The sequence below is a fragment of the Drosophila hydei genome, unplaced genomic scaffold (assembly GCF_003285905.1).
Source record: "Drosophila hydei strain 15085-1641.00,03,60 unplaced genomic scaffold, DhydRS2 tig00000063-arrow-pilon, whole genome shotgun sequence".
Classification (NCBI taxonomy): domain Eukaryota; kingdom Metazoa; phylum Arthropoda; class Insecta; order Diptera; family Drosophilidae; genus Drosophila; species Drosophila hydei.
The window spans coordinates 3,319,361-3,346,826 of NW_022045657.1; the positions used below are offsets into that span (position 1 = coordinate 3,319,361).

The 27,466-nt window shown below is 39.2% G+C and overlaps 1 protein-coding gene across 1 annotated transcript; it reads right to left on the reverse strand.

The window, feature by feature from the left end:
* Nucleotides 1-19,475: 19,475 nt before the first annotated feature.
* On the reverse strand, nt 19,476-22,778 carry LOC111604882. The gene is made up of 2 exons (XM_023323119.2): nt 22,252-22,778; nt 19,476-19,832 (listed from the first exon to the last, which is right to left on the reverse strand). The coding sequence occupies exons 1-2, from the start codon at nt 22,253-22,255 to the stop codon at nt 19,525-19,527; spliced, it is 312 nt and encodes a 103-aa protein (XP_023178887.1). The 5' UTR covers nt 22,256-22,778; the 3' UTR covers nt 19,476-19,524.
* Between the last annotated feature and the right edge of the window lie 4,688 nt (nt 22,779-27,466).

Below are 27,466 nucleotides of genomic sequence, written 5' to 3' on the forward strand. Positions count from 1 at the left end.
TTATACTACTGTCCTTGAGTGTGAAGTATAACAGCCTGTCAGACATAACAATTCGATAACTTTAACAATTCAAAACAGCATTTATTATCTATGATCATATGAATGAAATGTTAAGATTACACCTCCAGCGGCTCTATGAGTGTTATACAAAAAAGGGCTGTTAGCTACATTTGAATAATATCTTGAGCAATAGTGATTATAATAATGAGGGCAGTCTATGCACAAAAGCCAAGCAGTTCTAAAATATATATAATTTGTACTATGAAATTCCCACCGAGCCTTTACAGAATTATCAAATAATTGTCTGTGCATGAAATTCCCACTGAGACTTTACAGAATTATTCAATAGTTTTTGCCTGCCCACACGAGTGACCTTCCTTGAATGAAATGCCAACTTTTTTATAACTATGTAGCATATGCTAATGAAGCATTCACACTTGCAATTTATTTCAGCTAAGCATCACAATCTCATCTGCCACTGCCACTTGAGCCATGCCCTACAACGACTCGCCCTTCCCTTATTGAGCCCTAGTCGAATGCAATCGTATTGCGTCTGTCAGCTGCTTTGCATACGGCTTGCATTATCCTGCCGGGGCAGGACTAGTGGTAGACGTGATCGGATTAGCTATTTTATTAGAATACTCTATATAGATATACATTTATATATAGGTCTAGCTACCCACACGCTGGGTGCCCACAGGACGAGTGAAAATTGAAATACGTTTTATTTATGTAATATTCAATAAAGCAGCCTGAACCTTCGAGCACACCTACATGTGCATATACTAGATACGTACATAAAAGGATGGTATAATATTTTTTTCTATTTCCTTTTTTTTACTAAAATGATAAAAAGTTATGAGCGCACGTGGGGGCGCAGAGAGGACACCTTTTTGCTTTGGTTTGGTTTTGGCTTTAGCTCGACTTTTCCAGAGAGGTGAGTAGGTGGAGCATGGCAAAGGCGCTTATGTGTGCGTTGTATAAATGAATGCATAAGTGAATCACTGAGAAACTGACTGACTGAGAAATTGACTGACTGACGGACGGACTAAATGCATTGCGGGTCTTTTACCGATTCAATCACTTGAATAACGCCAGCCACAAATTCAGCTAACTGCAAATGTTCAATACAATTTGATTATGATGGAATAGTGGAGGGCTCGCAGGTGTGTGAGTGTGTGTGTATTGGGGCTGTGCACTTGATTGAGTGCCTTGCCATGGCATTTGAGTGGCTTTGAGTGCCAAGTAGAGCCAACGAGCAACTCTGAATGCGAAAATTGCATAAATGCATGGCACTTTTCAGCGATTGCGATTTCCATTTTGAGCCACCCTGCAGAACCCATATGTCAGCAGTTAGCAGTTAACTGCTTGATGTTGTTGTTATTGTCTGTTTTCAATATTCAAAACAGTTGGTCATACGCAAACGTTTGGCAACGACCAGGACCAGAGGGCCATAGCCAAAGCCAGAGCCAGAGCCAGAGCCGAAAACAAATGCACGCAAATGACCCAAGCGCTGGACGGAGTTCTGTTGCCCTTGGGGCAAGCTACGCCGATGAAGGACAACAACAAGTTAACACAGAGGAGGAGGGTGTGTGTGTGTGTGTGTGTGTGAAGCACTCTTGCGCAATCAGACAACAATTGTTAATAATAAATGCATAATTTGCAATTGGATTTTGAATGTTTTCGCAAGTACCTAAACGGAAAGGGTTGATTAACGAGCCAGGGAGAGCGATAGAGAGGGACTAAGAGCGGGAGTGAGGCGAGCAGTGAATGTAATTGATGTGGAAGTGTGGTATGTGGCATGGCCTGAAGCTGCATGAAACAAGTAGCAAGAGCAAAGACTGAACATTCATAGATTATGCAGAAAGAGGCGCAAGGGCTTGGCTGCTTGATAAATGAGCCCAGAGAGAAACTTAGATAATAAGTATTAAATATATTTGCCTATGAATATATGAATATGCAAAAGAAATGCTCGTTAAGGGATTAAAGATCAACAAGCAAGGTTAGTGTAGGGCTTGCTTAGCAGCTGCTGCAATCACAAGAAAGAAAGCCATGAGGATGAAAGGCGAGAGGACACGCGACATACAGACGGACGTGCAAGGATCAGGAAATACATGTTATTATTAACGACTCAAGTTAACTGGAAGAATCTTAAGTAAAGATATGGAAAATTACAAAATAATTCAATGTCAGTCAGGTTAAAAGGACCTCGCAGCAGGCAGGTGTGTCCTGCTTAAAGTTTTTCAACCGGTTTGTTACCGCAACTAATTGGGTTTACCCAGGCGTTAACTAATTATGTGGCTTACATATTCAATAAATTTGGGATATACATTTTTATTGCTTTCGATTAAAAAGACATCAAAACTGAGTTGGGAACGGAAAGCAACGGAATGGAAGGGTAGGCAGTATAAGGCTTAGGAGGGCTGATTATGCCCAGGTCCATAAAACTTACATATGTAAAATGCTCAAATTAAGTTAATTAGATAGCAGCGCATGCAAAAGGCGTTGGTGCGCTACTTTTTTTGTTGTTATTTGAAGTAAAACTGGTAAAACAGCTGCTTGGGACAAAAATTAGAGTCGCGGCCCAGAAGTGAAGGTATTCGAGCAACGCGTCGCACCTGCCGGAACTCTTGGCCCAGAAATGTAGTAACAAAATATTGGCTGAGAGGAAAACCAAAGCAGCAGCGGCAAACTCGACCAACTGGCCGAGCACAAGTGGGGCCACGCCCACCACAAAAGTCGAGCGCAATTATTGTGTTAGTTGCTCTGTGTTGCTCATTAAAATTGATGTCTTAATTTGAGGAGTTTTACATGCAGCAGGACACGCACACACACATGGACACAGCGTGAGGCACCCTGTAATTAGGCGCCGCGGCAGCAGTCGAAGCCCAACTGGCTGGAAGCCCTACGAATTCCAAAACGAAATGAAATTGTTAACAAATGAATTTTACCTCAAAAATTGGCTCGCGGGCAATATGCAAGAGGATGAGCCAGAGTTGGAGTCTGGAGATTGAAACAGGAGCTGCTGCTGGTGCTGCTGCTGCAGACGATTGCGAACGAGTTAAATGCAAAGACAAATAACGAGAAATGCACAACAGCATTGCCTTTTGATTACGCGTTTGGTCTGCTGCAATTAAGGCCCAAGCCCGGGCTGAGAGCTGAGCTGGTGGGGCGTGCGCGTTATGATGAAGTTGTCAGTGGATTGGGCTACCGTTCAGACGTTTCTACCCGCAGGCAGCAGCCAGCAAACAGCATGCAGCAGCAGCAGCATAAGTTGGTTTAAGCCAGCACAATAAGCTGCATGCTGGCCAACGCCTGCAGCTGGCCAAATGCAGTTCTGTGGCTTGGTTGGCTTGGTTAAGCAGCACCTATGAAAATGAAATCATAAAACAAATCGATTTCAACTTCTGCCAATTGTTTTGTGGCGCCAAGTGTATTAGCACGCCTACCAAAATGATTTTAAGTCTAGAATAATTTAAGCTCTGCAGAGAAGTTTCTTTGGTAATAGCCTGGGCTTATAAAGTGCAAGATAAAACCATGGAAGCTTGTGATTGAATGCCTTACAAAGACTTGCATGTGATCAAAGATGTATGTGGTATTTTTATATTTATACATAAATATATATATATATATATTCTTGTTTAAAACTATGCAATAAACTGAATTAGCTTAGAGCAATTTCGAACATAAAGTTCGCTTCAAAAGCTCCTAAGGAAAACGTTTAATTTCATGCAAAAATCTATGGTAAAAGTTCAAAATATGAAACAAATATAAATTAAAAGCCGCAAAGTGAGTCAAAGGCTATTGAGCAAAAAGTTGTTATTGAATTACAATCTCTTTTAAACTTATTGAGATGTTTGTAGAAATTTCGCAAATTTCTTGATGTAAAGTAAGTATAAAGTCTTTATGTATATCATAAATACATATGAAGTCTTAAAGATGTCAAAGATGAATGCTAAAGAACCCCACACACACACACAGCTGGCTGGCAGAGAGCCAGAAATCAGGACACAGTATCCCTTATGTCATACTCACATATATCTCACATCCTGGCTTTGATTCGCTTCAGCATTCGCCATGCCAGTGGCTGGCAGTGCACAAAAGGCATTGTCCTTGCTGCTTGATGTAGCCAGGTAGACCACACGGCCAACTGCTCGACGCATGCATTCTGTCCGTTGTTGGCTCGGACATCCTGGGGACTGGCTTCCCTTTTATCCTAAAGCTTTAGTTACGCTACTTTGATTTTGGATTATTGCCGGGTATTTGACTACTAGCTGTCAAAGGAGGCAGCTCTTGTGATATAACAACATAATCTCGGCTGGACATGGACAGCTGTTGCAGTTGCGTGCAAGCAGCTGTGCTGCTCCTACTCCTGCTGCTGTTGTTGTCTTTATGACGCTTTAAGGACACCCACAGGACACGCTACTAATCACAAGTCGTTGTCGCTGTTGTCACTTCCTAATGAGAGTGCAACACAACACCGAAAAAAAGAACAAAAAATATATAGACAGAGTTTCAGCAGCAGATTCATGTGTATCCTGTTGTCCTGTTGGCGTCACGAAGTGCCAGACACTTGATTTCCCAGGCCGTATAATTTTATGCGCGCGCTTCGCAGGCGTCAAAGTGTCAACTGTCAAATGCGTCGCGTTGTTTCAACACTCAGCCAGCAGCCTTCCCCCCGGACTCCCCGCTCCACCGGCAAGGTCGACTCAAAGGCCCAGACAAGTCTGCTGCCTGGACAGACGACAGTTCGCTGGCTGTCTATCTGTCTGCCAGACGGTCTGTCAGCTGGAAATTGGACGCCAGCGACAACGACTCGTGTTTATATTTTAAATGTCAGCACAACTGGCAATTGGATAGGACACATCCTGCCTGGGCACATTGCATGCCATTGCTACACTTAGAGAAATAGTACTCGACTCATCTAAGAAGCGAAAAAGGAAGAATAGGAATTTATATAGATAACAAAATTACAAAAAATATTGTTTGAGGTGCTGATGAAACACCTGAAAAAGAATTTTACAACTTAATGCTAGATTTTATTACTTTACTGTAATTTAAAATTGATTAATTCAATTGGGAATCGCAGATCGCAGATGATAATAATTTATTGAAAACATATTTTTATGCATTCATTAAATATTTTAGAATTATCATTCCTATGCATTTACTAGGGTATTCCTCACAGTGTAGAGCTGAGCTACTGAACTCAACTCAACTGCTCATCATCAGTGCGCTCAGCTCATTAGCATCGTTGTGTGGGCAGCTCTAGAGGGCCATCACACGCTGATTACCATGCACATTATCCACATACTCGCGCACACACAGTTGTAATTGCAACTAGTTTAGATCAGTCTCATTGCTACTCAAGAGTCCTATGCCGATGCCATCCAAGTCCTGGCCAATCATAAATCTTTTGCCGGTCACTGATTTTAAAGAGCGCCAGCAAACAAGCGCATAAATATAAATCAAAGCATATAAAATGAATGTTCACAGTGGCAGAGCCTAAACGCTGCTTTACGGGTGTAGCATTACACAACACTGAACGAGTAGGCAAGCATCAAATTTCACCAAAAGGTTGAACGCTCGTTAACACTTGAAAAGCAAAACAAGACAGGGAACTGTCTGCAGGGAAGGATATTTGTATATGCGATATTTGTGACTTAAATGGAATTTTCAATAAGTGCATTTCCTTTAATCAATTCCAATGAAGTTCGTAAAAGAATACTTTAAACTATAAGGAATTTATTTCAATTCAAGGAAAGCCGATTTAAATTATAGTAATTATAAACTACTTTCTTTGACTTAATTTTCAGCTCTTTTATCTATGATCCACGCAGGATTTTAATGATGCTCGCATATCAGAATAAATAAAAGTAAGTTTTCTTATTAAATAAATAAAATTTTTAATAAATTCTGAGTAACATTGCACTTCAAGAATACCTGTTAACATAGACTCCAATAAGCGCAGATATTTTTCTAAATATATCATTTAATAGTGCTCTAGCTATTAAGCAATATATATGTTATATATAAAATAATATATATATATAAAAGAAAATATATATATATATATATAATATATACAATATTATATATATATAAAATATATCTTCACTTCCGAAGGTCCAGCACACAAGTTGAGTTAATCTTTATTGGGTATCCCAAGCTCTTATTACCCCGCCCTCTGTGCTTATTCCATTTCATTTAATCCACCCAGGCTAGGCATTGAGAATATGCTAGAGAGTAGATTCTCTGCTTTAAAAATATGTAATATATGTAATATTTGCAACAGAAATTGGTTTTTCGCTTTTTTTTATAGAGCTCAATATGAAATGCCAAACTGACCAGCGACGATAAGGGGGCTGGTCTGGGCAGTTTCTATGTTCTTGCCGCCCTTGACTGAGGACCTTCGCCGGCCGCTTTCTATTAGTTCCCTTTTTTATGGTTTTTTAGAGGGGCGGGGAGACTGTAACATTATTTATAACTCAGCGGCGCAGGGATAATGCCATATTAAATGTCAACTACGCTAGACACACGCTCGTAAGACTTGTGGGACACACACAAATCCCAAACATGAAAAATCTATTGCTACGTTCACATTTCTGGTAACGTTGCTAAAGTAAGTTAAGTCCTTAAGATGTCCTGCAGCGACACAAAGGCAGAAAGTAAATCCATTCGAGGTTACCTTTGCTCCACAGTCCCTGACTGGCTGCTGCACCGCTGTCCGCCCTCGTCCTTTTGTCTTTACGCCCCAGTGAGGGCTCTTTGGAGCAGCTACACGAGATGAGTATTCAACCGAATCACCCGGTGGCCGAGTGGTTTTGATTCTTTTTGCCACTCATTTTTAATTCAACTCACATGCTCACATCTGTTGGTCGCTGTAGTATCCTTCCTGTCCAGTTTTTGGCTCCATTGATTTATGCGCTGCCAATGCTCGCGCATAGCCCAGCTCTGGCCTGGCTGCCGCATTGTTCATCATATGCCTCGCTGCCCACTTTGTTTCCATATATTGTATATATTGGCCACATTTGTGGCTCATTTTGTACATGCTCCGCATGTCTGATAATGACCACAGAATTTCATTATCCATTCGAAATTCGTATTGTAATTAATTTAATATACCTATATATATACAGATATATGTATAAATATATTTATGTATATTGCTCATAAGTATTCTGTAGGTTCGGACAAAGGAGTTGCATGTGCTTAACAATTGCGGTACATCAGTTGGACTATGCAGCTCGCCTGCTAACCCGAACAATATATATATATATATGTAGATATAATAGATTTGGAGTTGGGCTAAAACTTGAGAAAGCTTAAGTACATTTTTGTTATTTAGAAAAATACTGAAAAGGGAATCGCATGCTTATGAGGTACCTTAAAATCTGTTTGATTTCAGAAATCTGAATCTACTAAGTGCAATACTACATATTTCTTAAAATAATTCAAGTATAATCTTAACTTATCGTGTAACAAATTCCCAAATAAACGCAATCAGCTTTCGGCTTATTCCAATTAATAAATACAAATGAATCACAGCAAAAGATTCTTTTGCTGTCAGCAAAACGATTCATCTTTTTCTACATATCTTGCTAGCTTAATCCATTTAGCCTTTCAGCCATCCGTCATATAACTAAACTGAAGCAAGTGTAGCTCATACCAGGAACGAGCTCAGCCGGCACTTGTCTTCCGTTTGTTTGTACTCCTTCAGAATGGTAAGTAAATACCCAGGAGTAAGCATTAAAGGGAGTGAGAGAGAGTCTGTGGATTGGCCACAATTGCCAGCCGTCGGCCTTTGTCTAATTCTATCAATTTAATTAGTTTCCTGCGCTCCACTCGGACTGCAGCTGGAGTCAGAGCTGTTGCTCAATGCAGAGTGGTTGCGGTCGCATCACGTACCAAATGAGAGCAGTCGAGTCGTCATATTCTCTGGTGGGCGTTGCTGCTGTTCACAGCTGGTACGAGGACGTATCAATCATAACGGCAATTGACTACCAGATTGTTGACTTCTGAAGCCTTTGACCCTCCTTTTTTTGAAGCGAAAACTGCATCTCAGAATTCTTTGACTTCTGCTCAATCACGAGCATCAATCATTTGGGCACCCGATTTTCATTTGTACGTCAACTCCTACTTTCTTCTCGGGCTGCGCTTTGTGGTCTTTGTGGTTTCTTTCTTCTTTTTTCTTTTTTTTTTGTTCAGGACTTGGTATCTCAATTTCAGCAGCTGATACTCAGATCCGGCAGTGGGCACACCCCGGTTGACTCTTTGTTGTGTGTGTGTTGTTGTTGTGCATTGTAGGTGTGAAATGCTCAAAGCGCTCATGCATATCCTGTTGACAGGCTGCGCTGACTGTGTGAGCCGTCTGCTGTTCCTGCCACTGCTGCTGCTGCTGCTGTTTCTACTTTTGGACCCAGGTCCTTTGTTGTCCAGCCGCTTATCTGCCTGCCGGCCATCCTCTGTCTTTCCTGTTCTTTTCTTTATAACATGTGTTTCACAAATGCTCTTTAAAACCATCCTCATCATCGACTGCAGCGCACTGGCATTGTTCTCAACTTCTTCGTCAATGTGGTCGCCTTTTCTTGACAATTTGTTAATTTATGTGCGTCCTTTATGCGAGGCGGCAGCGTCTAATAACTCAATTAAATGCCAGCTTCTCCTATTGATGACAGGCTGCGGATCGCAATCTCTCTAAAAATGTTCATATACCTTAATTCAATATCCTGGCAAACCGCATAGACAGGATACGACGTGTCGCCCGCCACGGAAGCAAAAATCATTACGGCAATGACAGGAATATCAATTTACGCACGGCGAAATTAACAAGGCGACAACAGGGGAGCAAAATAATATAAAGACGTTTAATTATGGCGCGATGTGGACGAACCATTTGTGGAGCACACGGAAATATGAAGAGAAAATTCACAGCTGATTTTCGTGACGACATTAAAATGCTGAGAGTAATCGATGGAAGTATAGTATCTAATGATTCACTGTAATAGAGCAAACTGTAGTACACAAATTCACTCAAGCTTAATCTAGCTTTATAAAAGTGCTTGAGCTGAGATTCGTTCGCCTAGAAGGGTAGTGTGTTAAATTATATATATTTTTTTACTTCAAAGTAACCCACATATTACTCAAATACTAGCGAAATTCAATAATATTTGAAGAATAATTATATATATATTTAAAAAAAAAAATATTAGAAATTTTATTAACTTTTCTAAAATTTACTCAATTGGTTTGGGGTTTGGAAATGTAAAAATATAAAATGCTTTTCATATGCCACAGTTTTGCATATATAATTAAAAACCAGAGAAATTGATTTCCATTTGACACAATTTGATATTAAAATTGTAACTTTAACCTTCAATCTCTATATTTACGTTGGCGAATATAATATGGGAATAATAATAACAGATATAATATTAACAGCAAATCTTGTTAAATTATTTCAAGTCAGGCTACACGGTGCAAGTGCACTTATTTTGCTGATATTCAATCCCAACACTGACTCATACCAGGAGGACCTGCCAGCGCCGGAAGCAAAGCAAACGGCATGAAAATTTGCCAACTCATTGTTAACCTTGGAGTGGAAAGCGAGGAAAACACACGGAAAATGAGGGAGAGCCAGATAGTCGCAAATCTAATAAGCACTCGAAGCAACTCAATCTGGAACGAAAAGCAAAAATAATTGCAAAATCAGTGTTAAGAAATGGATTATGAACAATATGTACTTGTGGTCCGTGGTCTGTGGTGCAGGTAGATTTCGAGTCTTAAGAAGGCGTATTTCGGTTGTAATTAGTGGCGTCGAGGGTTAGTGAGCAAGAAAAGATGCTTGACATGCGTCTTAGTCCTACATAATTATAAGATCTGCATAAGCCTGCCTGCATGCAAAACCAATCGAGGCACTTCATTTGCATGCAACAAGTTCTGAAAGCAGCTTAAACTGTAAGAGCAATATGTAGGCGAGCGTGTATGATGCGGACTGTGAGAAATATCGAGATGATTAGCTACATAATTGAGCTATTTACAAAGGCTGGGCACAGAATGATGTAACGTTAGGCATTATGAGTCGCAGTTGAGTTGCATGTTCTCTCGGGCTCCCTAAACGAGCTGTGAACCGTAGGTGTTGGCCCAAATCACGACACCAGACAAAGCCAACGCCTCCGCCCAAGAGCGGCGACTGGACACCTGCACAATGGATTTTGAATACAATGGGGCTACTCTTAATTAAAAGCTGCTTTTCATTTCCAGCACACGCACACATAGACACCAGCTCGCTGCAGTTCACAGTGTGATATCGGCTCATCCTCTACCTATTTTCACCTGCCAACAACAACAACAGAAAAAGAGGTCGTGAAAATGTATCGCACTGCCCGCTGCGCAGTGTGGCTGCTACCCGAAAACAAGGTGCTGAGATCTTAAATCGATTGTGGCCGCATGCTGATGCTGATTAGCTGCTGATAAGTTGAGGGCTGCCAACCGATCCGCAGCAATCAATGAGAATGTTATGTAAATTGCTTTCCACCTATTTCTCACAGCCTAAAACCCATTTCGATTTCGATTTCCATATCCATTTCCATTTCCATTTCCATTCGTTAAACTAATCCAACGCCTCATCAATTGGGCTAAAGCATCTCTGACAGCATTGTTTGAACCTCAACTCTTTATCAGCCAGTTGCTCTAATCTGCAGCCCAGCTCTAATGTCTTCATCAGCTTGAATTTCTCGTAGGTGCTTAAACAAATTTCATTGACGTAGTCTATACAAAATGTAAATTAAAAAAATACTGCTGCCTAATAAAGATCACAAATTTGTGGACATTTCTGTTGTCATTTTATCAATGTTTATAATGTTATGCCGAAAGATAAAAAACACTTCATTAGCCGCGTGTTAATCTCTTTCGAATTGTTTCTTAAACCTGAAGCGTGAAAGTTGCAATGATCGAGTTAATCGAGTTTACAAATCAAGAAAGCCTAAAGACAGATTGAGATTAAGTGATATATATTATTTACAGATTATAGGTCATCGACCGACAAAGCGATATTTTATTGGAAAACAAATGTTCGTATTTAAATGCGAGATTTCTTGAATCTTGCACAAAGCTTTCTTTCGTATTTCACTGTTTGATAGTTTAAAGAACCCACTATCTATAAGATATAGAGACAATTACTACAGTTATATAGATATAGGGAAAATAAAAGAGGCTTACAATTGCTCTTGGCTTTCTATATAGAGTACATAAAAGAGGTTTACTTCAGCCCTGGGCTTTCCTTTTAAATGTCAATTTCAATTTTGATATAAGAACTTAAGCTGGCATCTTTCAATCAATCGCATCGTGTGTGTCTTTCTCTCAGACTGTTCGCTCGCTTCACTCTCCAGTCTAAACACATTTAAGCCGCTACTAAGTGTCATGTTGAACACATGTACATCAAATTCAATCATATCAGAGTGCGACCCCTTTTTGCCATCATCGGCCAGGATTCTCCACAGTCGAGCATAAGTACAGTTATGCCAACGTAGGCATGAATATGGCGAGAGATGTATTTTATGTGCTCTGTCATTTGTCTGTCAATCAACTGTCGCATATTTTCTGGCAATAAGGGTTAATTTACGCTCATAATCCTTGCCCCTGGCTGATGCCTCTGACAATTTGCTTGCACAATTTTGTCACACAACATGTCCTCTAGGCTAAAACAACAACAACAACAACAAGAGATTGGTTTTGGCGGAAAATGTTAGCAGCAGCAGCATTTATTGATTTTTAATGCTGATTGACAGTCAGTCGGAAAAGTCTAACAAGTCTCTCCTACTCTCTCTCTTTATCTATCTCTCACTCTGTCACACTGTGATTGACAATTGGCCTTGTCACGCTGCATTTTCTAAGCTGGATTTTTTAAAGATTTTTCGACGTTTTTGCAATTTCGAAATTTGCATAATTTTTTATTGGACTACAGCTTCGTAAGCGGTAAAACATTTCCCTGCTAAGCTCATTTAATTGCCGCATAATTGTCACACGGTAGAAAACCCTCTACTATCGCGTACAGCTTTGACATTACAGGGGGCGTGGCAACACGTCAATTAAAATGCGAAACATAACGGTGCATCATATGTAGAAAACATTTGACGCGTCCAGAGCTGAGAACTGATAATAGCTGCAATTTGCCCGACCGCCCAAAAAGCTATTCATCCCCGCCAAAGGACTCTCGCGCTCACATAATCGTGGCACATAATTATTAGTGCGACAGGCCAGGCAAAAGGTTGCCACCAATGCCACAATAATCGCCCGAGGGGCTGCCACGCAGCCCGCTGGCTTATTCACACATAATAGTTCGGTTTTCATTTGCACCGTTGGGCAACAATTGTTGCCGTTGTTGTTTTTATTGCAATAATTTAAGGATTATATTCATAAGTCCAGCAGCAACGTTTATCTGCAGCTTCAGGCACTGACTGGAATAGTTGATGTTTGCCACAGGATGGGAAAAAAATTGAGAGAAGGGAACTCAACGAAACTCTGTTAGCTAAAGCTGACTTGGCTAATGCGCTACTTTAGTTGGATAAAGAGTGTGGAAGTATAAAAGATGCTGAGTGAGGCATATGGAATGTTTTCTAATTAAAGTAGCATAGAGAGCACAGAGAAAAAAGAGATAATTTGACGTACTCCAAGTTCTGAGTGGCACTCTAAGCTATCTGATTTACTATGAACAATTCAAAGATAAAAAGGTATTTTACAATTTTAATTTGCTTCAACAGATTAGACTTGTTTAAAACAAGGTCGTCAAATGCAAACTGTATCCAGAAATCAGTATACTCAATTGCCAGTAGCGTATCGTGGAGGAAAAAAATGCAAACCGCAAAATTAATGAGCAGAGAGCAAATGAAACGATGCACAAAGTGCGCCGGCGGCTGCTCGATGCAGCCATTGTTGCAGGGCAATGGGTGGTGCGCGGAGAGACAGAGATGGCAGTGGGTGCAGTGGTGGGGTGGCTAATGCGAGCATACGCTTGTTTGCACAATGCTCCAGAGCTGCGCCTGATGCTAATCGCCAGAGACAATTTAATCTCTAATCAAAATTCAAAATCGCAAATTTCCGAATTGCCAAATGAGAAATGCGAGATGATAAATGGAAAATGCTGTGGGTGGGATGCTGAAGGCAAGTGGAGGGGAAATGCTGGCATGAAAACGCAATCAACGCTTGCCCCGAGACTACTGCATTAATGAGCTCATTAAGCCCGAGCTGGAGACAAAAGCAAACAGCTCCGAAATGCCAACTGGAACTAGATGAACAACTCGTGTGTTTGCTTTATTAAGAAAATTGGAAAAATATTGTTGTTTATTGTTTGCGCAGGCAAAGGATTTTCACACGTTGCCCGCGAGGCTATAATATTTATTTATTGATTTATGTGAATAATATGTGAAATAGGGCAAATGTAAGAGGAGTGCAGTGTGCTTGTGCCTGTGAGTGTGTGTGTGTGTGTGTTAGCTCATTAAAAGCAATGAACGGCGCTGCGTTAACGAGAAAATGCAACAACTCAAAGAGAAGTCTCGAGAAAACAAAACAAAATGTATCGAATCGTAACCAAAACCAAAAACTAACGAGCTGCTTGGCCAGACCAAAGGATCGGCACGCGGGCTTTGAAGTGCACCGCGCCCAAGGCATTAACACAACAACAACATCAGCAGCAGCAGTGATTTTTTATGATCATTTGTTTGTTTGATTACAGCAAACGGATAAAAAAAAGTTACCCCGCCAGGAACTGAGAAGAAAGCCGCTCGCGCAGCCAACGTCCCTATCTCAAATAAATCCAACTGGGATGCTGCTGCGTTGTTCTTCTGCCGCTGCACCGTTGGCAGATTGCAATGGGTATTCCGTGTTGCTGTGCTGCATGTGCCGCATGACCTGCTGCCAGCAAACAAACAAACCCAAACACAACTCGAAATTCACAAACCCTCCAGTGCACCTTTTCTCACAACAAAATAATAATAAACGAAAGGAACACACAAAGCAAGCGACGCACGACGCTGTGCTAACAGGAATCCTACGGAGAATTTGAGAAATTCCACTCGATCAAACAGAGACGCATGTAAATAGTTGAATGGACCCGACAATAACTTCGGGAATTGTCAGGTCATTGTGTAATCATCACTAAGCCGACGTCCCCAGACTTAGGATTGTCCAAGAAATTAGCATTAAACGTCTGGCAACATGTCCCGGGAACTGAAAGCGAAACCCTGAACGGATAAGCCCCAAGAAAATCTGACCCATATGTTAGGTTATAGATTAGTTGCAAAGTCAACAGACTAAACTCTATAATAATGGTTTGATAAGGTGTTTCCATTTTAGTAAAGTTGTAGATGGAGCTATTGAGTGATATAAACTATAGCTGAAGAGCAGGAAGCAGGGCTCAAGCCCCGACTAATGATCTGTAGACTAACTAGCTAAAATAATAATAATATTAGTATCAATTTCTGTATAGCAATTGCTTATCAAATGTCCCAATTGTAAACTAAATTAAAGTAAATTAATTTAAAATAAAATAAAATTCTTTCATTTAAAATTGTTTAAAAAAATTACAAAAATATGAATTTTTCATCAAATTTAGATGTTTAAATCATCATTATTTATTTGTGTCCACACTAAAGGTTGATATCCCTGAAATTTTCAGTTGAGCAAATAGATAATTAATTTCGAATCCTTTCATATGGAAGACTTGCTGCAATGAAAGGACTCACTTTTATTAAAACCCAATATATTATTTTGCTTTATAATACCAATTACCAAGCTTCAGTTGGTCCCTTTGACTCTATTAAATTCAACTTATTTCACTCACAATAATAAAGGAGAATCCCATAGCCATGAAAAACTCTTTTCATTGACTGCTCCATGAGCGTAAAAGTGGAAATGGGCATAGAAATATCTCAGGAAATATCAAAATAATAAACCACGGGCACACGCGCCGAGCACAGCCTTCACTGAGCCCGATGATGATGAGGATGATGATGATAGGAAGAGCGAAGGCGACAAAGATGCCGTCGACGATGTGCCACAAATAAAGACTGTGAGGAAGTTGCCACTCAACGGCGTCAGAGGCAGAAATATGTTGTCACTGGCTTATCCTTGCACATACAACAATTCCACCTAGCCAGAGACTTGCCATGCATATTCTGTATACCCTTACCGAAGATACTTCGGAATTCGTCAACAATTATGTAACACATTGCATAAGCATCTGCTTTATTGTAGTATTCATTTTTATATATGCGCTGAGATCACTTCATCATTATCCGACTAATCCCTTCTTATAAGATAGCAATTTAAATTCTTTATTATATTTTATTTATTATATTCTATTTACTGATTGATGTTTTCTCTGCTATGTTCTGTGCATGGCTTTTTGTCATACTAGTTTAAGTACTTAATTTAAAATATATTGATTTGAGGGTATGTCGGCTGTGTATATTCCTCAACATCCAATGCGACCATGCATATTCCTTTCGTTTTTTAATATTTTTGAATTTCCGCAATTTTATTCGCCGTGGCGACTGCCCTCTTGATGCCTCCTGTTGCCACGAACGTGCTGTGTGCGCGTGCATCGGGAATCACACTTTAATTTACACTTGAAAGACTTTTCACGATTTCCCACACGGCGCTGGGAAACGTGTCCGCAACAAATGAGCAGCGACAGGCCATAAAAAAAGTAAATCCACGCATCCAAAGCAGTGCACACAAAAATGTCAGGCGCAATAATTCGATTGTCCACTCAAATGAAATCGAATGCACAAAATCACAAATCACAAATCAGGAAAACTGTCTAAAAAGAAAAAGAGAATGGAAACTCGCAGGGGTCTTGAAGGGAAGGTCTGTGGGTAGCAGAAGGAAAATGCAGTTCCCGAGCAATAATAAACAATAATTGTTGTTGTTGTTGTTGTCGCTGCGATAAGCATATTGCACACTAGACCAAGCGGCACACCCCCTTTCCACCTCTCAAACTTTCGCACATTAATGGCAGCCAGGGCAGGCGCTCAAGTGTTAAGTGTCAGATGCAGGATAAGTGCGTGCAGCGACAGGATATTTGTTTGTTTGTTTGCCTGCTCCTTACTCTTTGCTCCAGCCTGATGCGGATGTGTGTGCGATTGCAAACACATCAGCGACAGGCACATTTTTAATGCAGACTCCACAGTGAAATGAACGGACAAATCACGATAGTAACTTACAAATGACATGACATGTGACTCGGACAGCAGGCGGCAGGCAACAGGCGTGTGCGGCGAGATGTGCTTGGGATAAGCAGGAACCCTCAAACAGTTGACCAGAGTCAAGTTAAATTTGTTGGCCTGCACTCTAAATGTTATCTCAATTGCAGCCGCAGCTAAGAATGCAGGCAGGGAATATGTTTTTCATTTGATAAGAACTTAATATGGCGTAAACTACGCACAGTGGGAATAGCTAAGCAAACCTTGATGCCCAATAGGAGCTCATTTTATATTCATATTCACTTTTAACTCTCCTCAAGCTTAGTCTACATTTGTCTACCTTTCATTATTTCATATATACGAATCCATAGGATCATCTCTCAGCTCTGTTCCTAGTCAAATTCACAAATCACGCTTCACACTCGTTAACAACTTAGGACTGTACAATTGCTATATAGACCAGATCGAAATAATCTCTTAGCATGTTCACATGCAAAAATGTGTTAAATTAGATTTTAAGCTTTGCAGTCATTCGGAATTGTTGTTAACCCACAAAACCCACATATTACAGGCAATTAGTTGCCGCAGAGCACAGAACTTTGCTAACATGACAACTGCGTGCTGGCTAATCCGAGAGCTTTGGCCAATTATTTATGACGTTGGGTAACACTCGACTAATTCGCACTCGTGACTTGGCATTAGTCAACACTGTGTGCGCACATTTTCCAACACTAACCACTGATTTATGACACTTTATCAACTGAGCGACTAATGTAACTAAGTAATTTGATGTCGAATAAAAGAACTGTGCTTGCAGTTGAATCTGTGATATATATATAGTTATGTATAGGCGTGGCATTGCCTTCTTGCGCCTGGCGTCAAGTGGCCTAGGATCTGCATATCCTGTGCAGCGTTTAGCTCTATTATTATTCTAAATATGCTTTTATTTATTTACGCTGTGGCTGCAGTCGCTCTTCACGTTGTTTGCACAATTTTCCGCCTGAAATCATTTCGCCACCCAACTACAGGCAAGCAGCAACTGTTGCATCCTTTTAGCCCAGTCGCCTGGCAATTAAGCCAACTCTCAACAAAATGACAATGACACACACACATACGCACACACACACGTGACAGCTACATGAGTTGCTGCTGCCTGCTTCCCTCTGCTTGGGTTCCCCCCTCTGGCATTGCTTTGTCGCTCGTTTATGTTAACTCGCTTTTGGCATTTTGGCTCATAAAATGCAAATTATGCTGGCAATAAATGTTGATAAATTGTTTTTATAATCCAAATTTGTTATTCATGTAAAGTCAACTGCATTTACTTGTACTTTGCACAAACATTTTGGCGCCAATTCGTCTAAATTAGCTTATTTAAATGGAAACATTGCCAAGTTCAGCTAAACATTTAATTTACACCCAACTGGAAGACGACCAACAAGCTTTATTTATTATAATTAAAATGGCCAAAATGCCACATTATCATAAGTACTCCCAATTAACAAATTAAATGCAACAAGCTTAATTAATATAAAAGTTAAAATAGATTTTCGAAGAGTGAAACGACAGCAGCTTAAACACATTAACTTCTAATATAATAATACTAATTCTACGAAATAAAGTTTGATTTGTTTGTTTTATGTTAATGGAAGTATTCGAATAATTACAAAATTTAATAAATCTGCCCTGTTGCCAGTGACTACTCTACTAAATAGTCTAACAGCCCACTGTAGTTGAACAACAGGAGAGAGTAAAGTTTTTCATTGCTATTAGATGCACCTAAACAGAGATTATTTAAAGCATCATTAACAAAGAGACTGAGAGAAGAAAGGGCAGGAAGAGAGAGGCAGTCTAAATATCTTAATTAGTCAAAATAAACAAAAATATTTCAAAGAAATTCCTAACGAGGCAAATGCCACAGCTCAGTCTTAAATATGTTCTCAGACAATGCTCTCTTAACTGATCTTCTTCTATTAAATAACTGTTTCACTTTAGTTACAGCCAAATTGTCTGATACGAAAATGAAGCAGAAAATTGTTAAATGCGTAGAAGATGGTCGTTACTAAGCTTCGACCCATTGTCGGTTTAAAGTTCTTTTCGCCTTGGCTTTTCAGGTGTTTTGAAACCAAATTAGTGCAGGCAAGTTAACGTTTAATGATGCTCAAATTGCATTTCGTAGCGCTGTGCGCTGAGAATTTTAACCTGGCTAACGGATCTCATTCTTCAGCGCCATTAAAATGTAAAAAGTCGTAAACTAAAAATTGGTAGGGCGTATCTTAAACACAATAAAAATAGTAAAATAATAATATAAATCAACTATAAAATACCTCGCATTATATTATATAGAAATATATAAATGCACAGTCAATATTGTTTATAGTAACATATAGCTAAAAGCTTTATATAATATAATATTGATGTTTGTCAAATTCTGACTAGCTGTTATACAAGATATCATGATTTAGCTAAAACCCATACGCAATCATTTATACATAATTTTCTAACAAAGCTCCCCATTAAATTCAAATTAATTCCCAAACAGTTAAAAAGGCCAAGCTGCTTTATAAATAGCGAATACCCTGTCTATACACTTAATAGGATATTAGTAATGAAGAACTATCTGAGTAGTGGGCAGCTGGCAGACAAGAGATGAACAGTCGAGCGTGTGGTAATTAGAATTAAGAAGCATTAAAAAGAAACTCAACAAAATTCACACAATGCGCTCAAAGCGAAAGTCGTAAATAAAGCCATAAAAACGTAAAAACTGTAAAGCTAGTGGCGGGTTTTCCTGCTTCTCGGACCAAATGTTTTTTTTACCATTATTTTTTGGGAGCTGTGGAAACTTAATTAGTTTGAAGAGGCAGCACAAGTGCGAGCTGCAAGGCGATAAAGCCCTTTGGCTATAACAATTAGTTTGGTCGCCAAAAACTTCAACTGCGACTAATTTATGAATGCACCTTGTTGACAATGCCGTTTTGGACAGCTCGTAAAATGCGGTTCGAGAGGCCCATAAAATAATAATAATAGCCAGCAGTACAACAAAGCAACTCGAGGGGCTACGATCTGGGAAAAACAGCTGCGTGGGCGAGCTATCAAAAAGAAAACAAACAACAACTGGAAAACCTGACCGAGCAGCTCTCAGAATTACAAGCTCGATTGATTCGCAATGCCAGTGCACAATATTCCATTTCCATTATTCCACAATTCAAATACATTGAGCGCATATATATACCTGCATATTTATATATAGATTTATATTATTCACATTTTTGCTTAGTTTGTTTTTGTCAGCGTTAATCCCGCTTGGCTTAGCTTGGGTCGGGTCCTATGCCCAACGCGAGCTGTTGACATGCAATTTGTTGTCCTCATCCTGATCCTCACATCCTGCACTCAACCCCAAAGGCGAACACAATTGACATTTGCCTTGGCTGTGACAAAGGCAGATTTGGCTGCGAATGCGAATGCGGCGTTCGGAATACGGAATGCAGAATGCGGATTTAGCTGCAGGGACTCGGGACATGGGACTCGGGCTTGGCTCTGCAACTGCAACGGCAATGGCAACGGCAGCAGCAGCCACTCGGCTTATACAATCGTAATTGGCCAACCGTGTTTTGAGGTTTTCCTGTTTGTCAACTGTAAAGAAAGTTTTGCGGCGCAAACGTGATTAATGCGGCGTGTTTGAGGCTTATGAGTATCGAAAATATTTGTTGAATATATATATTTATACAAATATATATATATATATATATATATATATATATATATATATATATATATATATATATATATATATATATATATATATATATATATATATATATATTTAAACAAAGAACTCTCTACTTAATGACTAAATGTTTATGGGGTAAATCAGCTTAATCTCAGGACTTAAATTATTAAACTTGAATTTATTTGCAAAGTGTGTTTTATAGAGCTGCAGAACTTTGAGTTAGTAACACTATTTTATTTGAGAACCCACTTAACATCTTATATTCCGGCGGAGCTTTCAATGAGAAGCAAATTTAATATTTTTTGTGATTTATTGATAGCTTGCTATAAATTATTAATTAAATAATAATTTCATACTCTTAAGAGCTTGGTTAACATAAACTGACTTGAAAACGTCTTATATCTATGCGCAAGAGATAGTATTTAAATTTAAAGTGGAATACGAATATTTAGCCTAGTCGTTGGCATTTACTTAAACCTATTTCGCTGGTTAGTGTAGGTAGACTACATTTTTGAAATTTCATTTGCAATTCTGCCAGACCAAACGAATTAAACGTTGCTTAGTTCATCTAGTTAATCCCTAGTCAAGTATCTCTGTCATGGAGCATTCTTAATTGTTTTGCTGTAGCTTTAGCCTCAAGTATTTATGGCCACATGTGGCATATTTATGAACTGTTTATTGTAAGCCAGGCCAAGCTTAAGTAATTCCCAGCGTATAACTTAATTAATTGCAGCTAATGCAATGCTCGCAACATACAACGAAAGGAGCAACGGCAACGGCAACGGCAAGCACAACAACAACAGCTAATGGACGTGGCGGCAGGATATCTCTTGCCACATGTTGCAACAATAAAACGAGAGAAAAAACAACACCAGAAAAATTGAATTATACATGTGAAAAGTGTAACATGAGCAGTAGTAGCAGCATTAGGCGAGCAGGGCGTGGCATAAATATGAGAATTTAATAAAATATGTTTAATGTAATTTTGCACCCGGCAAGAAGAGCTACCGGAAGCACTTGACCCGCATGGACTACATGAGGCAGCCACACAAATGCCGAGTGGAAGCTGCAACAAAGTAGGCGTGGCACTAGGAGGCGCATGCAGTAGTAAGTAATCTGGCAGTGGAGTGGCATCCACTGCAGCCTTAAGGCCTGGCTAATTGGGTCAACTTAGGGCCCCAGCTCAGACTCCCTGTGGCTCGTCCGCTCTCTGTGTGTGCCCGACCGGATGTGCTGGCCAGAAGATATTGTGAGCTAAAATCTAAATAAATTTAAAGCAATTATCTAAATTATTTGTGTTTCATTCATCTCTTTGTTCTAATTGGCCACATTCTTATGCACAGCATCCAAGATACACAAGATATTAATTATTTAAATGTTATGAATCTAACTTCAAAGCTTAAATATTTTTTACTTTATTAAAATGCAATTTACACACGTGAAAAGACCTTCCAGTTAATAAAAAGTAATTGGAAATAAATAAAATGTGTCAGAAAAAAACCAAGTTTATAAAACAGAATTTAATTACTTATTGCAAATGTATAAATTTGTTTTGAAGAAATTTGCGAATAAATCGTTAGTTCTTACTGCAAATATAAATATTTATTTAAATTCTAATTACTTTCAGAATAACCGAACTTTTATTTAAAGCAGTCATTGGAATTAGCTCCTAATACTTTAAGCTGTTTCTCCAATGGGATTCGCTTTCGCTTGGCTAGTCAATCATTGCCAGCTGCTTAGTTCATTTTTGTTTAGTGAAATATTTTTGTGAGGCTGCCAAGTGCATTTCAGCTGCCACTTGGCGCAATCATTAGTGGCGTTTGAGCAACAGCAGTCACGCCGCGAAAGCAGCGCTAGTAAGGCCCAGCCACCCACGCGCAAGAGATGGCAGCTTTGCTTTTCGGAGTACAAACGCACTTTTCTTTGCAAAGCGCAAATAAAAGATTTCCATAGCCTGACGATTTGACAGGTTTCAACGGACATGGAAAGTGAAAAGGCATTGGATTTGAAGTGTAAGCAGTAGCAAGTGGGGCACAGAAAGCTCTTTGGCATTTCCACTCGCAGGCGCTGCTTACGCTCTCGCTCTAGCTCCAAAGCCTATTTGAATGTACTGTATAAATTATGCGTAGTTGTTGATGCTGCGTTTTAAATTTCAAATGCTTTGCATTCAGTAAGCCAAATGGCAGCAGCAACAGCATTAACCACAAGCTTACACGCACACTCGCACACACAGCGCACTCAACTCGACTCAGCAAGCCACGCAACAACGAATTGCATTCATTATGTTTATGCCAATGCTATAAATATTGTTCTCTCACTCACACATGCACAGGCCCCTCACTCGCTAAGGCTTTCTCTTCCTCCCGTGTTCTGGCTCTTGACGACTTGGCTGACTTATTTGCATTTTTCGTGCGCCAAAAATGGCTAAAAATACTTGACTAATGTTGCTCTCTGTTCGTGTTGTTGTTGCTTTGACTGCACGGATTTAATAGGATTTTAGTGCATTGAAGTGATTTTTCAATGCTGTCTGATGATGATGTTCGCGTTGTTGCTGACGATGTAAATGGCAAAGGGATATGGCTGCAACTTGGCTCCAAGCTTAGCCCGACAATGGAGCTCGCTTGCCAAATGTAGGCAGGATGCGTGGGTTATCCTTTCTCTCATAATGGACAGGTCATTTATTAGGCTAGCCAGTTGAGGACTGCAACGCGGAAGCAACTGCCTTTTGTGCCTGATATGGTTGCCCGTCTCGAAGAACTGACTAAGGGCAAGTCTATTTGGAAGGACAACTCCGAAACTAAGCAGTTGTTAGCCTGAGTCTAAGAGGCACAGATGAAGACTTGAAGAAACATTTTCCAACTGGTTATTCGGCTCTTCAACTAAGTCTTGCATCAGTTTCAGGAGCACATTCATATTTTGAAAGGCAATTTCAAGTTTCTTCTTAGAATTTTATTTTGAATTCCCTTTTTACTTGATTTCTGAACACAGAAATGTTCATCAATGTGTATGTGTGATGTAAGCTGAACATTCATTTTGACACTGCCTGACAGCTCAAGGAAGTCAAGCTTAACAGCATTTCCCACATGCCCAAAAGCCATGCAAGCCAAGCGACTAGGAGCGAGATAGTGCGAGAGACAGAGAGAAAGAGAGAGAGAGAGACAAACACTGAAAGAGAGTGCTTTTGTTTGGAGCTCGGACTGGTGGCAAATTTATGGCTTGCCTTTGGCTACTAATGAGTTTGTCGGCATCCGTCAGGGAGTTTGAAGGGCGTAGGGACCGGTATTTGGCACCGGGGGAAGGATAGATGGAGTCGACAGCTTAAGCCGTGGCGACCGGCCTTGAGGTCCCTAGCGTACAAGCCGAGGCATAATGGGTTAAAAATGCGTAAACGATTTTGGGCGTCGTAAGCTTCTTAGATATTTGCATCAGATTTGCCATAAATTGAACTGAGAGCGGGGCAGTTAGAGGCACGACTGAGGTCGCTGGCTCGGAAACAGTATTGTAGGCGGAAGCATTTTGATTGATTTACACACACACCCACAAATACACACACTCACGGACACATGTGGCAAATGCAGTGGCAGAGAGAACTTCCTTCTCTAAACAGCTCATCTTACTGCTGCTGCTGCTGTTGCTGCTGCTGGAATTTGCCATGCCATAATGCCAAAATGCGGCAGTATTTCTTCAACTTCCGGCATTAAGTGCACACAGCGGCAAATTAATTAAGTGACGTTGCCAGACTGCTGCGAATGTGTATGTTCGTGCGGCTGTGTGCGCCTTGGGCGAGGTCAAAGTCTGTTGTCAAATTAATTAAGCTCACACCAGCAACAATTTCTGGCAATCACAGCATCTACTGCACCCATCATCCAGCCTCAAGTTACTTTAGTTAAGCTTTGCAGTGGCTTTCGTTGAGCTTATGTCATTTACACCTTGATCTAATTGAAGCACGCCATAACCAGGAACAATAGCATCGAGCAAGGTCTGCCTGACATGCGTACGCAGTCAATTGAATTCTAAACAAAATTCAATTATTTAGGCATTGTCATTAACTTACAAGCAGTGTTATACACATATATTCAAACACATTTTGCTTTAATATAATAATTTAAAATTGCATTTGCCAGAGCTTGAGGAAGATAACTTGATTTACATGCAATCAACGATTGTGACAGCTTAATAAAAGAAGAGTCTACAGAAATATAGAAAGATAAAACTATCTCCGTGGGTATATGTTACATTTGTTATACATTTATATTTATGCATCTAATTTAAATTAGTACATGAAATATTTTAGGTCAAAAAATGGTTCTAATTGAGAAAGTTTCTTACTTCTCTAGAACTAAATGGTATCTATAGTAGATATACATCATCTTCAGTTTGCCTGCTTTAGACTGTGGCATCTACACTGTCTGCAACAGCATTGCAGCTTCGAAATTAGTTGACACAAGCAGAGCTGACAGAGCTTTTGACAGAAATATACTGATTGAGTAATAACGCATCGCCTGCTGATATTAGTCAAGAATTTGTTTACTCTATGGAGACTATTTCAATGACTTCATAGCTCATAAGCTCTGCTATCAGTGACTTCTAATAGCATACATTGTGGGGCTTTCGCATAGCGAGGAGAGAGAAGTTATTTAATGTTTTCTCACATCCATCGAACTAAATAGTTGCAAGAGTCAATTTCAAATCCAAGCTAACTAAAAACCAAACCAAATAACTGAACAGCAAGCGCAAGCTGCAAACGTTTCAATAAAACTAAGCCGCAAATTTGGTTTTTAATGCGTTGAAATCCTTTTGGAATGGGTGCCAAATAAAAACACACATCAATGCCGAGCATCGGGCAATGCTTTCCACCCTATTTCTCCCTCTCCGGCTCTTTTACAGCTTGCCTAATTTCGCTCCAAACGACCCGACTAAGCTGCTCTTCTGCTCCGCCAGCCCCTGCCAATCAGGTCACTAAAAAAACTATGTCACCAAAGGATTTTCATGTAGCTTTTTCTATTTGGTAGCAGAATGTAAACCCATTCGATGATGGTTCACAATTGAATCAACTCCGAAAAAAGCTTTTAAGCTATTCCAAAAAACTATATATATATGTAAATTGATACGCGTGTTTTTTATCTCTTCTTCTTTTTATCCGTGAAAGTGAAAATGCAAATGCATTTGGAGATTAAAATGAAGGCCAATTATGGAATTCATAACGAGCGAAAGTTGTTCAACTATCTGAGAGATATATTTGTGGGTAGACCAGAATTTTTAATTGATATGCAGAAATCATAAAAACAATGTGTGCTTGGCTTACCTAAAGTTTAGAATAACATAGATTGACGCTGCTCGACTAACAAATACTCAGCATTTATTATTTGGACAGATGAGGACTTTGAATTAGAACTGCACTATGTTTGGGTATCTTTGTATTTCTTAGCCAATAAATAGATATCTAACCCATTGAAAGAATTTTTTAAATATGGGATCATTAAGAATATTCGAGAGTGCAGATAAGACCAACTCCCTGTTGAGTCTGTAAAAAACATTTATATCAATATGATTGCTTAATGTTGAGCGATTCAATTATGAAGTTAATCCTTTTCGGTTCTAAGCATGCTCCAAAAATCCAAATTAATTAATAGCAAAATGAACTTTTTCAATTGATAAAACAAAATAGAACATATAAAATCCTAATTGATTTCAGTTTAGTTTTTAAAGGTATTTTTTAGAGTTACATAAGCTTAAATCATAGTATTACAAAGAAATATATTTTTATCTCAATTAATCAGGTCTTATTGAAGAGGAAATGTAATGACATTAATGCTAAAATATGATTTCGGGCATCTACCTTGGCTTTATTTTCTAAAAATGTTAATAATTTACAAGCGTTGCTCTGCTGCTAATTTATTTATAATAAAATATAATAAAATAAAAAAAAAACTATATCTAATTTGTTTTAGCAAGCCTTAGGCTTGACTGATAAGACAATACGAAATACAAAATGGAATACGACATGTTGCCCAATCGATATGGAGAGCTCATCGACAGCTTTATTTCAATATAAATTGGTTGTTATTTCATAAAGTGAAATGAACAAATATAGTCACAACTTAAACTACTTTAGAATAATTGTCTGTTTGCTAAAGTCAAAATCGTTTGAATCAGAAAAAACTCGCAAATTATTTGATATTGAGAACTTTGTAACGAAAACTTGTTATTTAAAGTAAGAAATTGCTACACTATTTAAGAGTGAAAATAATATTCATAATTGAAGTTTCCAATTTGTGCTCTCTGACTGTAAGTCAATTTGTAAAGTCTCTAAAGGCTAAATCAATTATTTGCACAGATGTCAACGATGTTGTTGTTTTAGTTTTTGGTAAATTGCAGCTATTAAATAACTAATTAGAATGATGCGAATGATGACAACATTTATCTGTCTGCGGCCAGCAAACACACACACACACACACAGACACACGCACACGCACACACGTATAGAATTTTGCCTTCTGTCTCAATGAAATAATGAAATTTGCTAATTGCCAAACTGCAAAATGCAGCTGAGGCTAAAAACTTTTGCGAACTTTAATTTAATTTTTAATATTTAAGTTTTGACCAGCATAAATAAAGACACTCACACACACACGCACACTTACGCACAAGCAGACATGGGAATTGAAATCTTGACTGGCTGCATCTTTGAAGTAAACCAAATGCCAATATTTGTCCGGCCTCTGCTGAGAGTCTGATTTTATGCAAATTTTCAATTAGTCAAACACATTTTATCATCAACAACAAGGACGCACGAACAGGATACCATACAGGATACGCATTTGCTTTCTAGTTTCCCCTTCTCTCGCCCTCTTTTCTCAGCTCTCAGTGCTGACTTGAAGACGCTTGTGCAAACCACTTGAGATAAATAGATTTTAAGTTGCAATCGCTTTTTATATGCATATTTGCTTCCATACGTATGTATGTATGTTGTACGTATGTGCCACGCCCCTTCCTTCGACAATTTGTGTTGTTTATCTGGAGCTGTGCTCAGTTGTTGTCTGCTTCTGAATGCTGATTAAGTAATTGCATTTGCCCAAAATTTTACAACATTTTGGCGTTGACTTCATTTGCGCTGCCTTTCAGCGTCAATTACGAGAGCTGAGCGACAAAAAATAACATATATATACACAAAACTTCTCAGTTCTTTATGGTACAATTTGTATGTGTATATAACATTTTTATGTATATGTGTGATTGTCTCTGTGTGTGTGTGTCTATCGCCTAATGTTTTGCAGCGCTCACTAATTGCATTAAAAAGGAAAACCCGCTGCGCTCCCAGCCCCAAAAGCCATCTGGCTCTCGCCAAATTATACAAAGCATGAGCCAAGAACTTGTCCGCCAAAGGATATCAAAATAAGAATACCCTTACAGCTCTACAAAGGGTGTGCTATTAAGATCTATGAAGTAGTCAAGTTGCTTAAAATTAATAAATTATTAAGTGATATTATATTTATCGGCTGCCTTCTGCTCATTTATTCAATCACACTGCCGAAT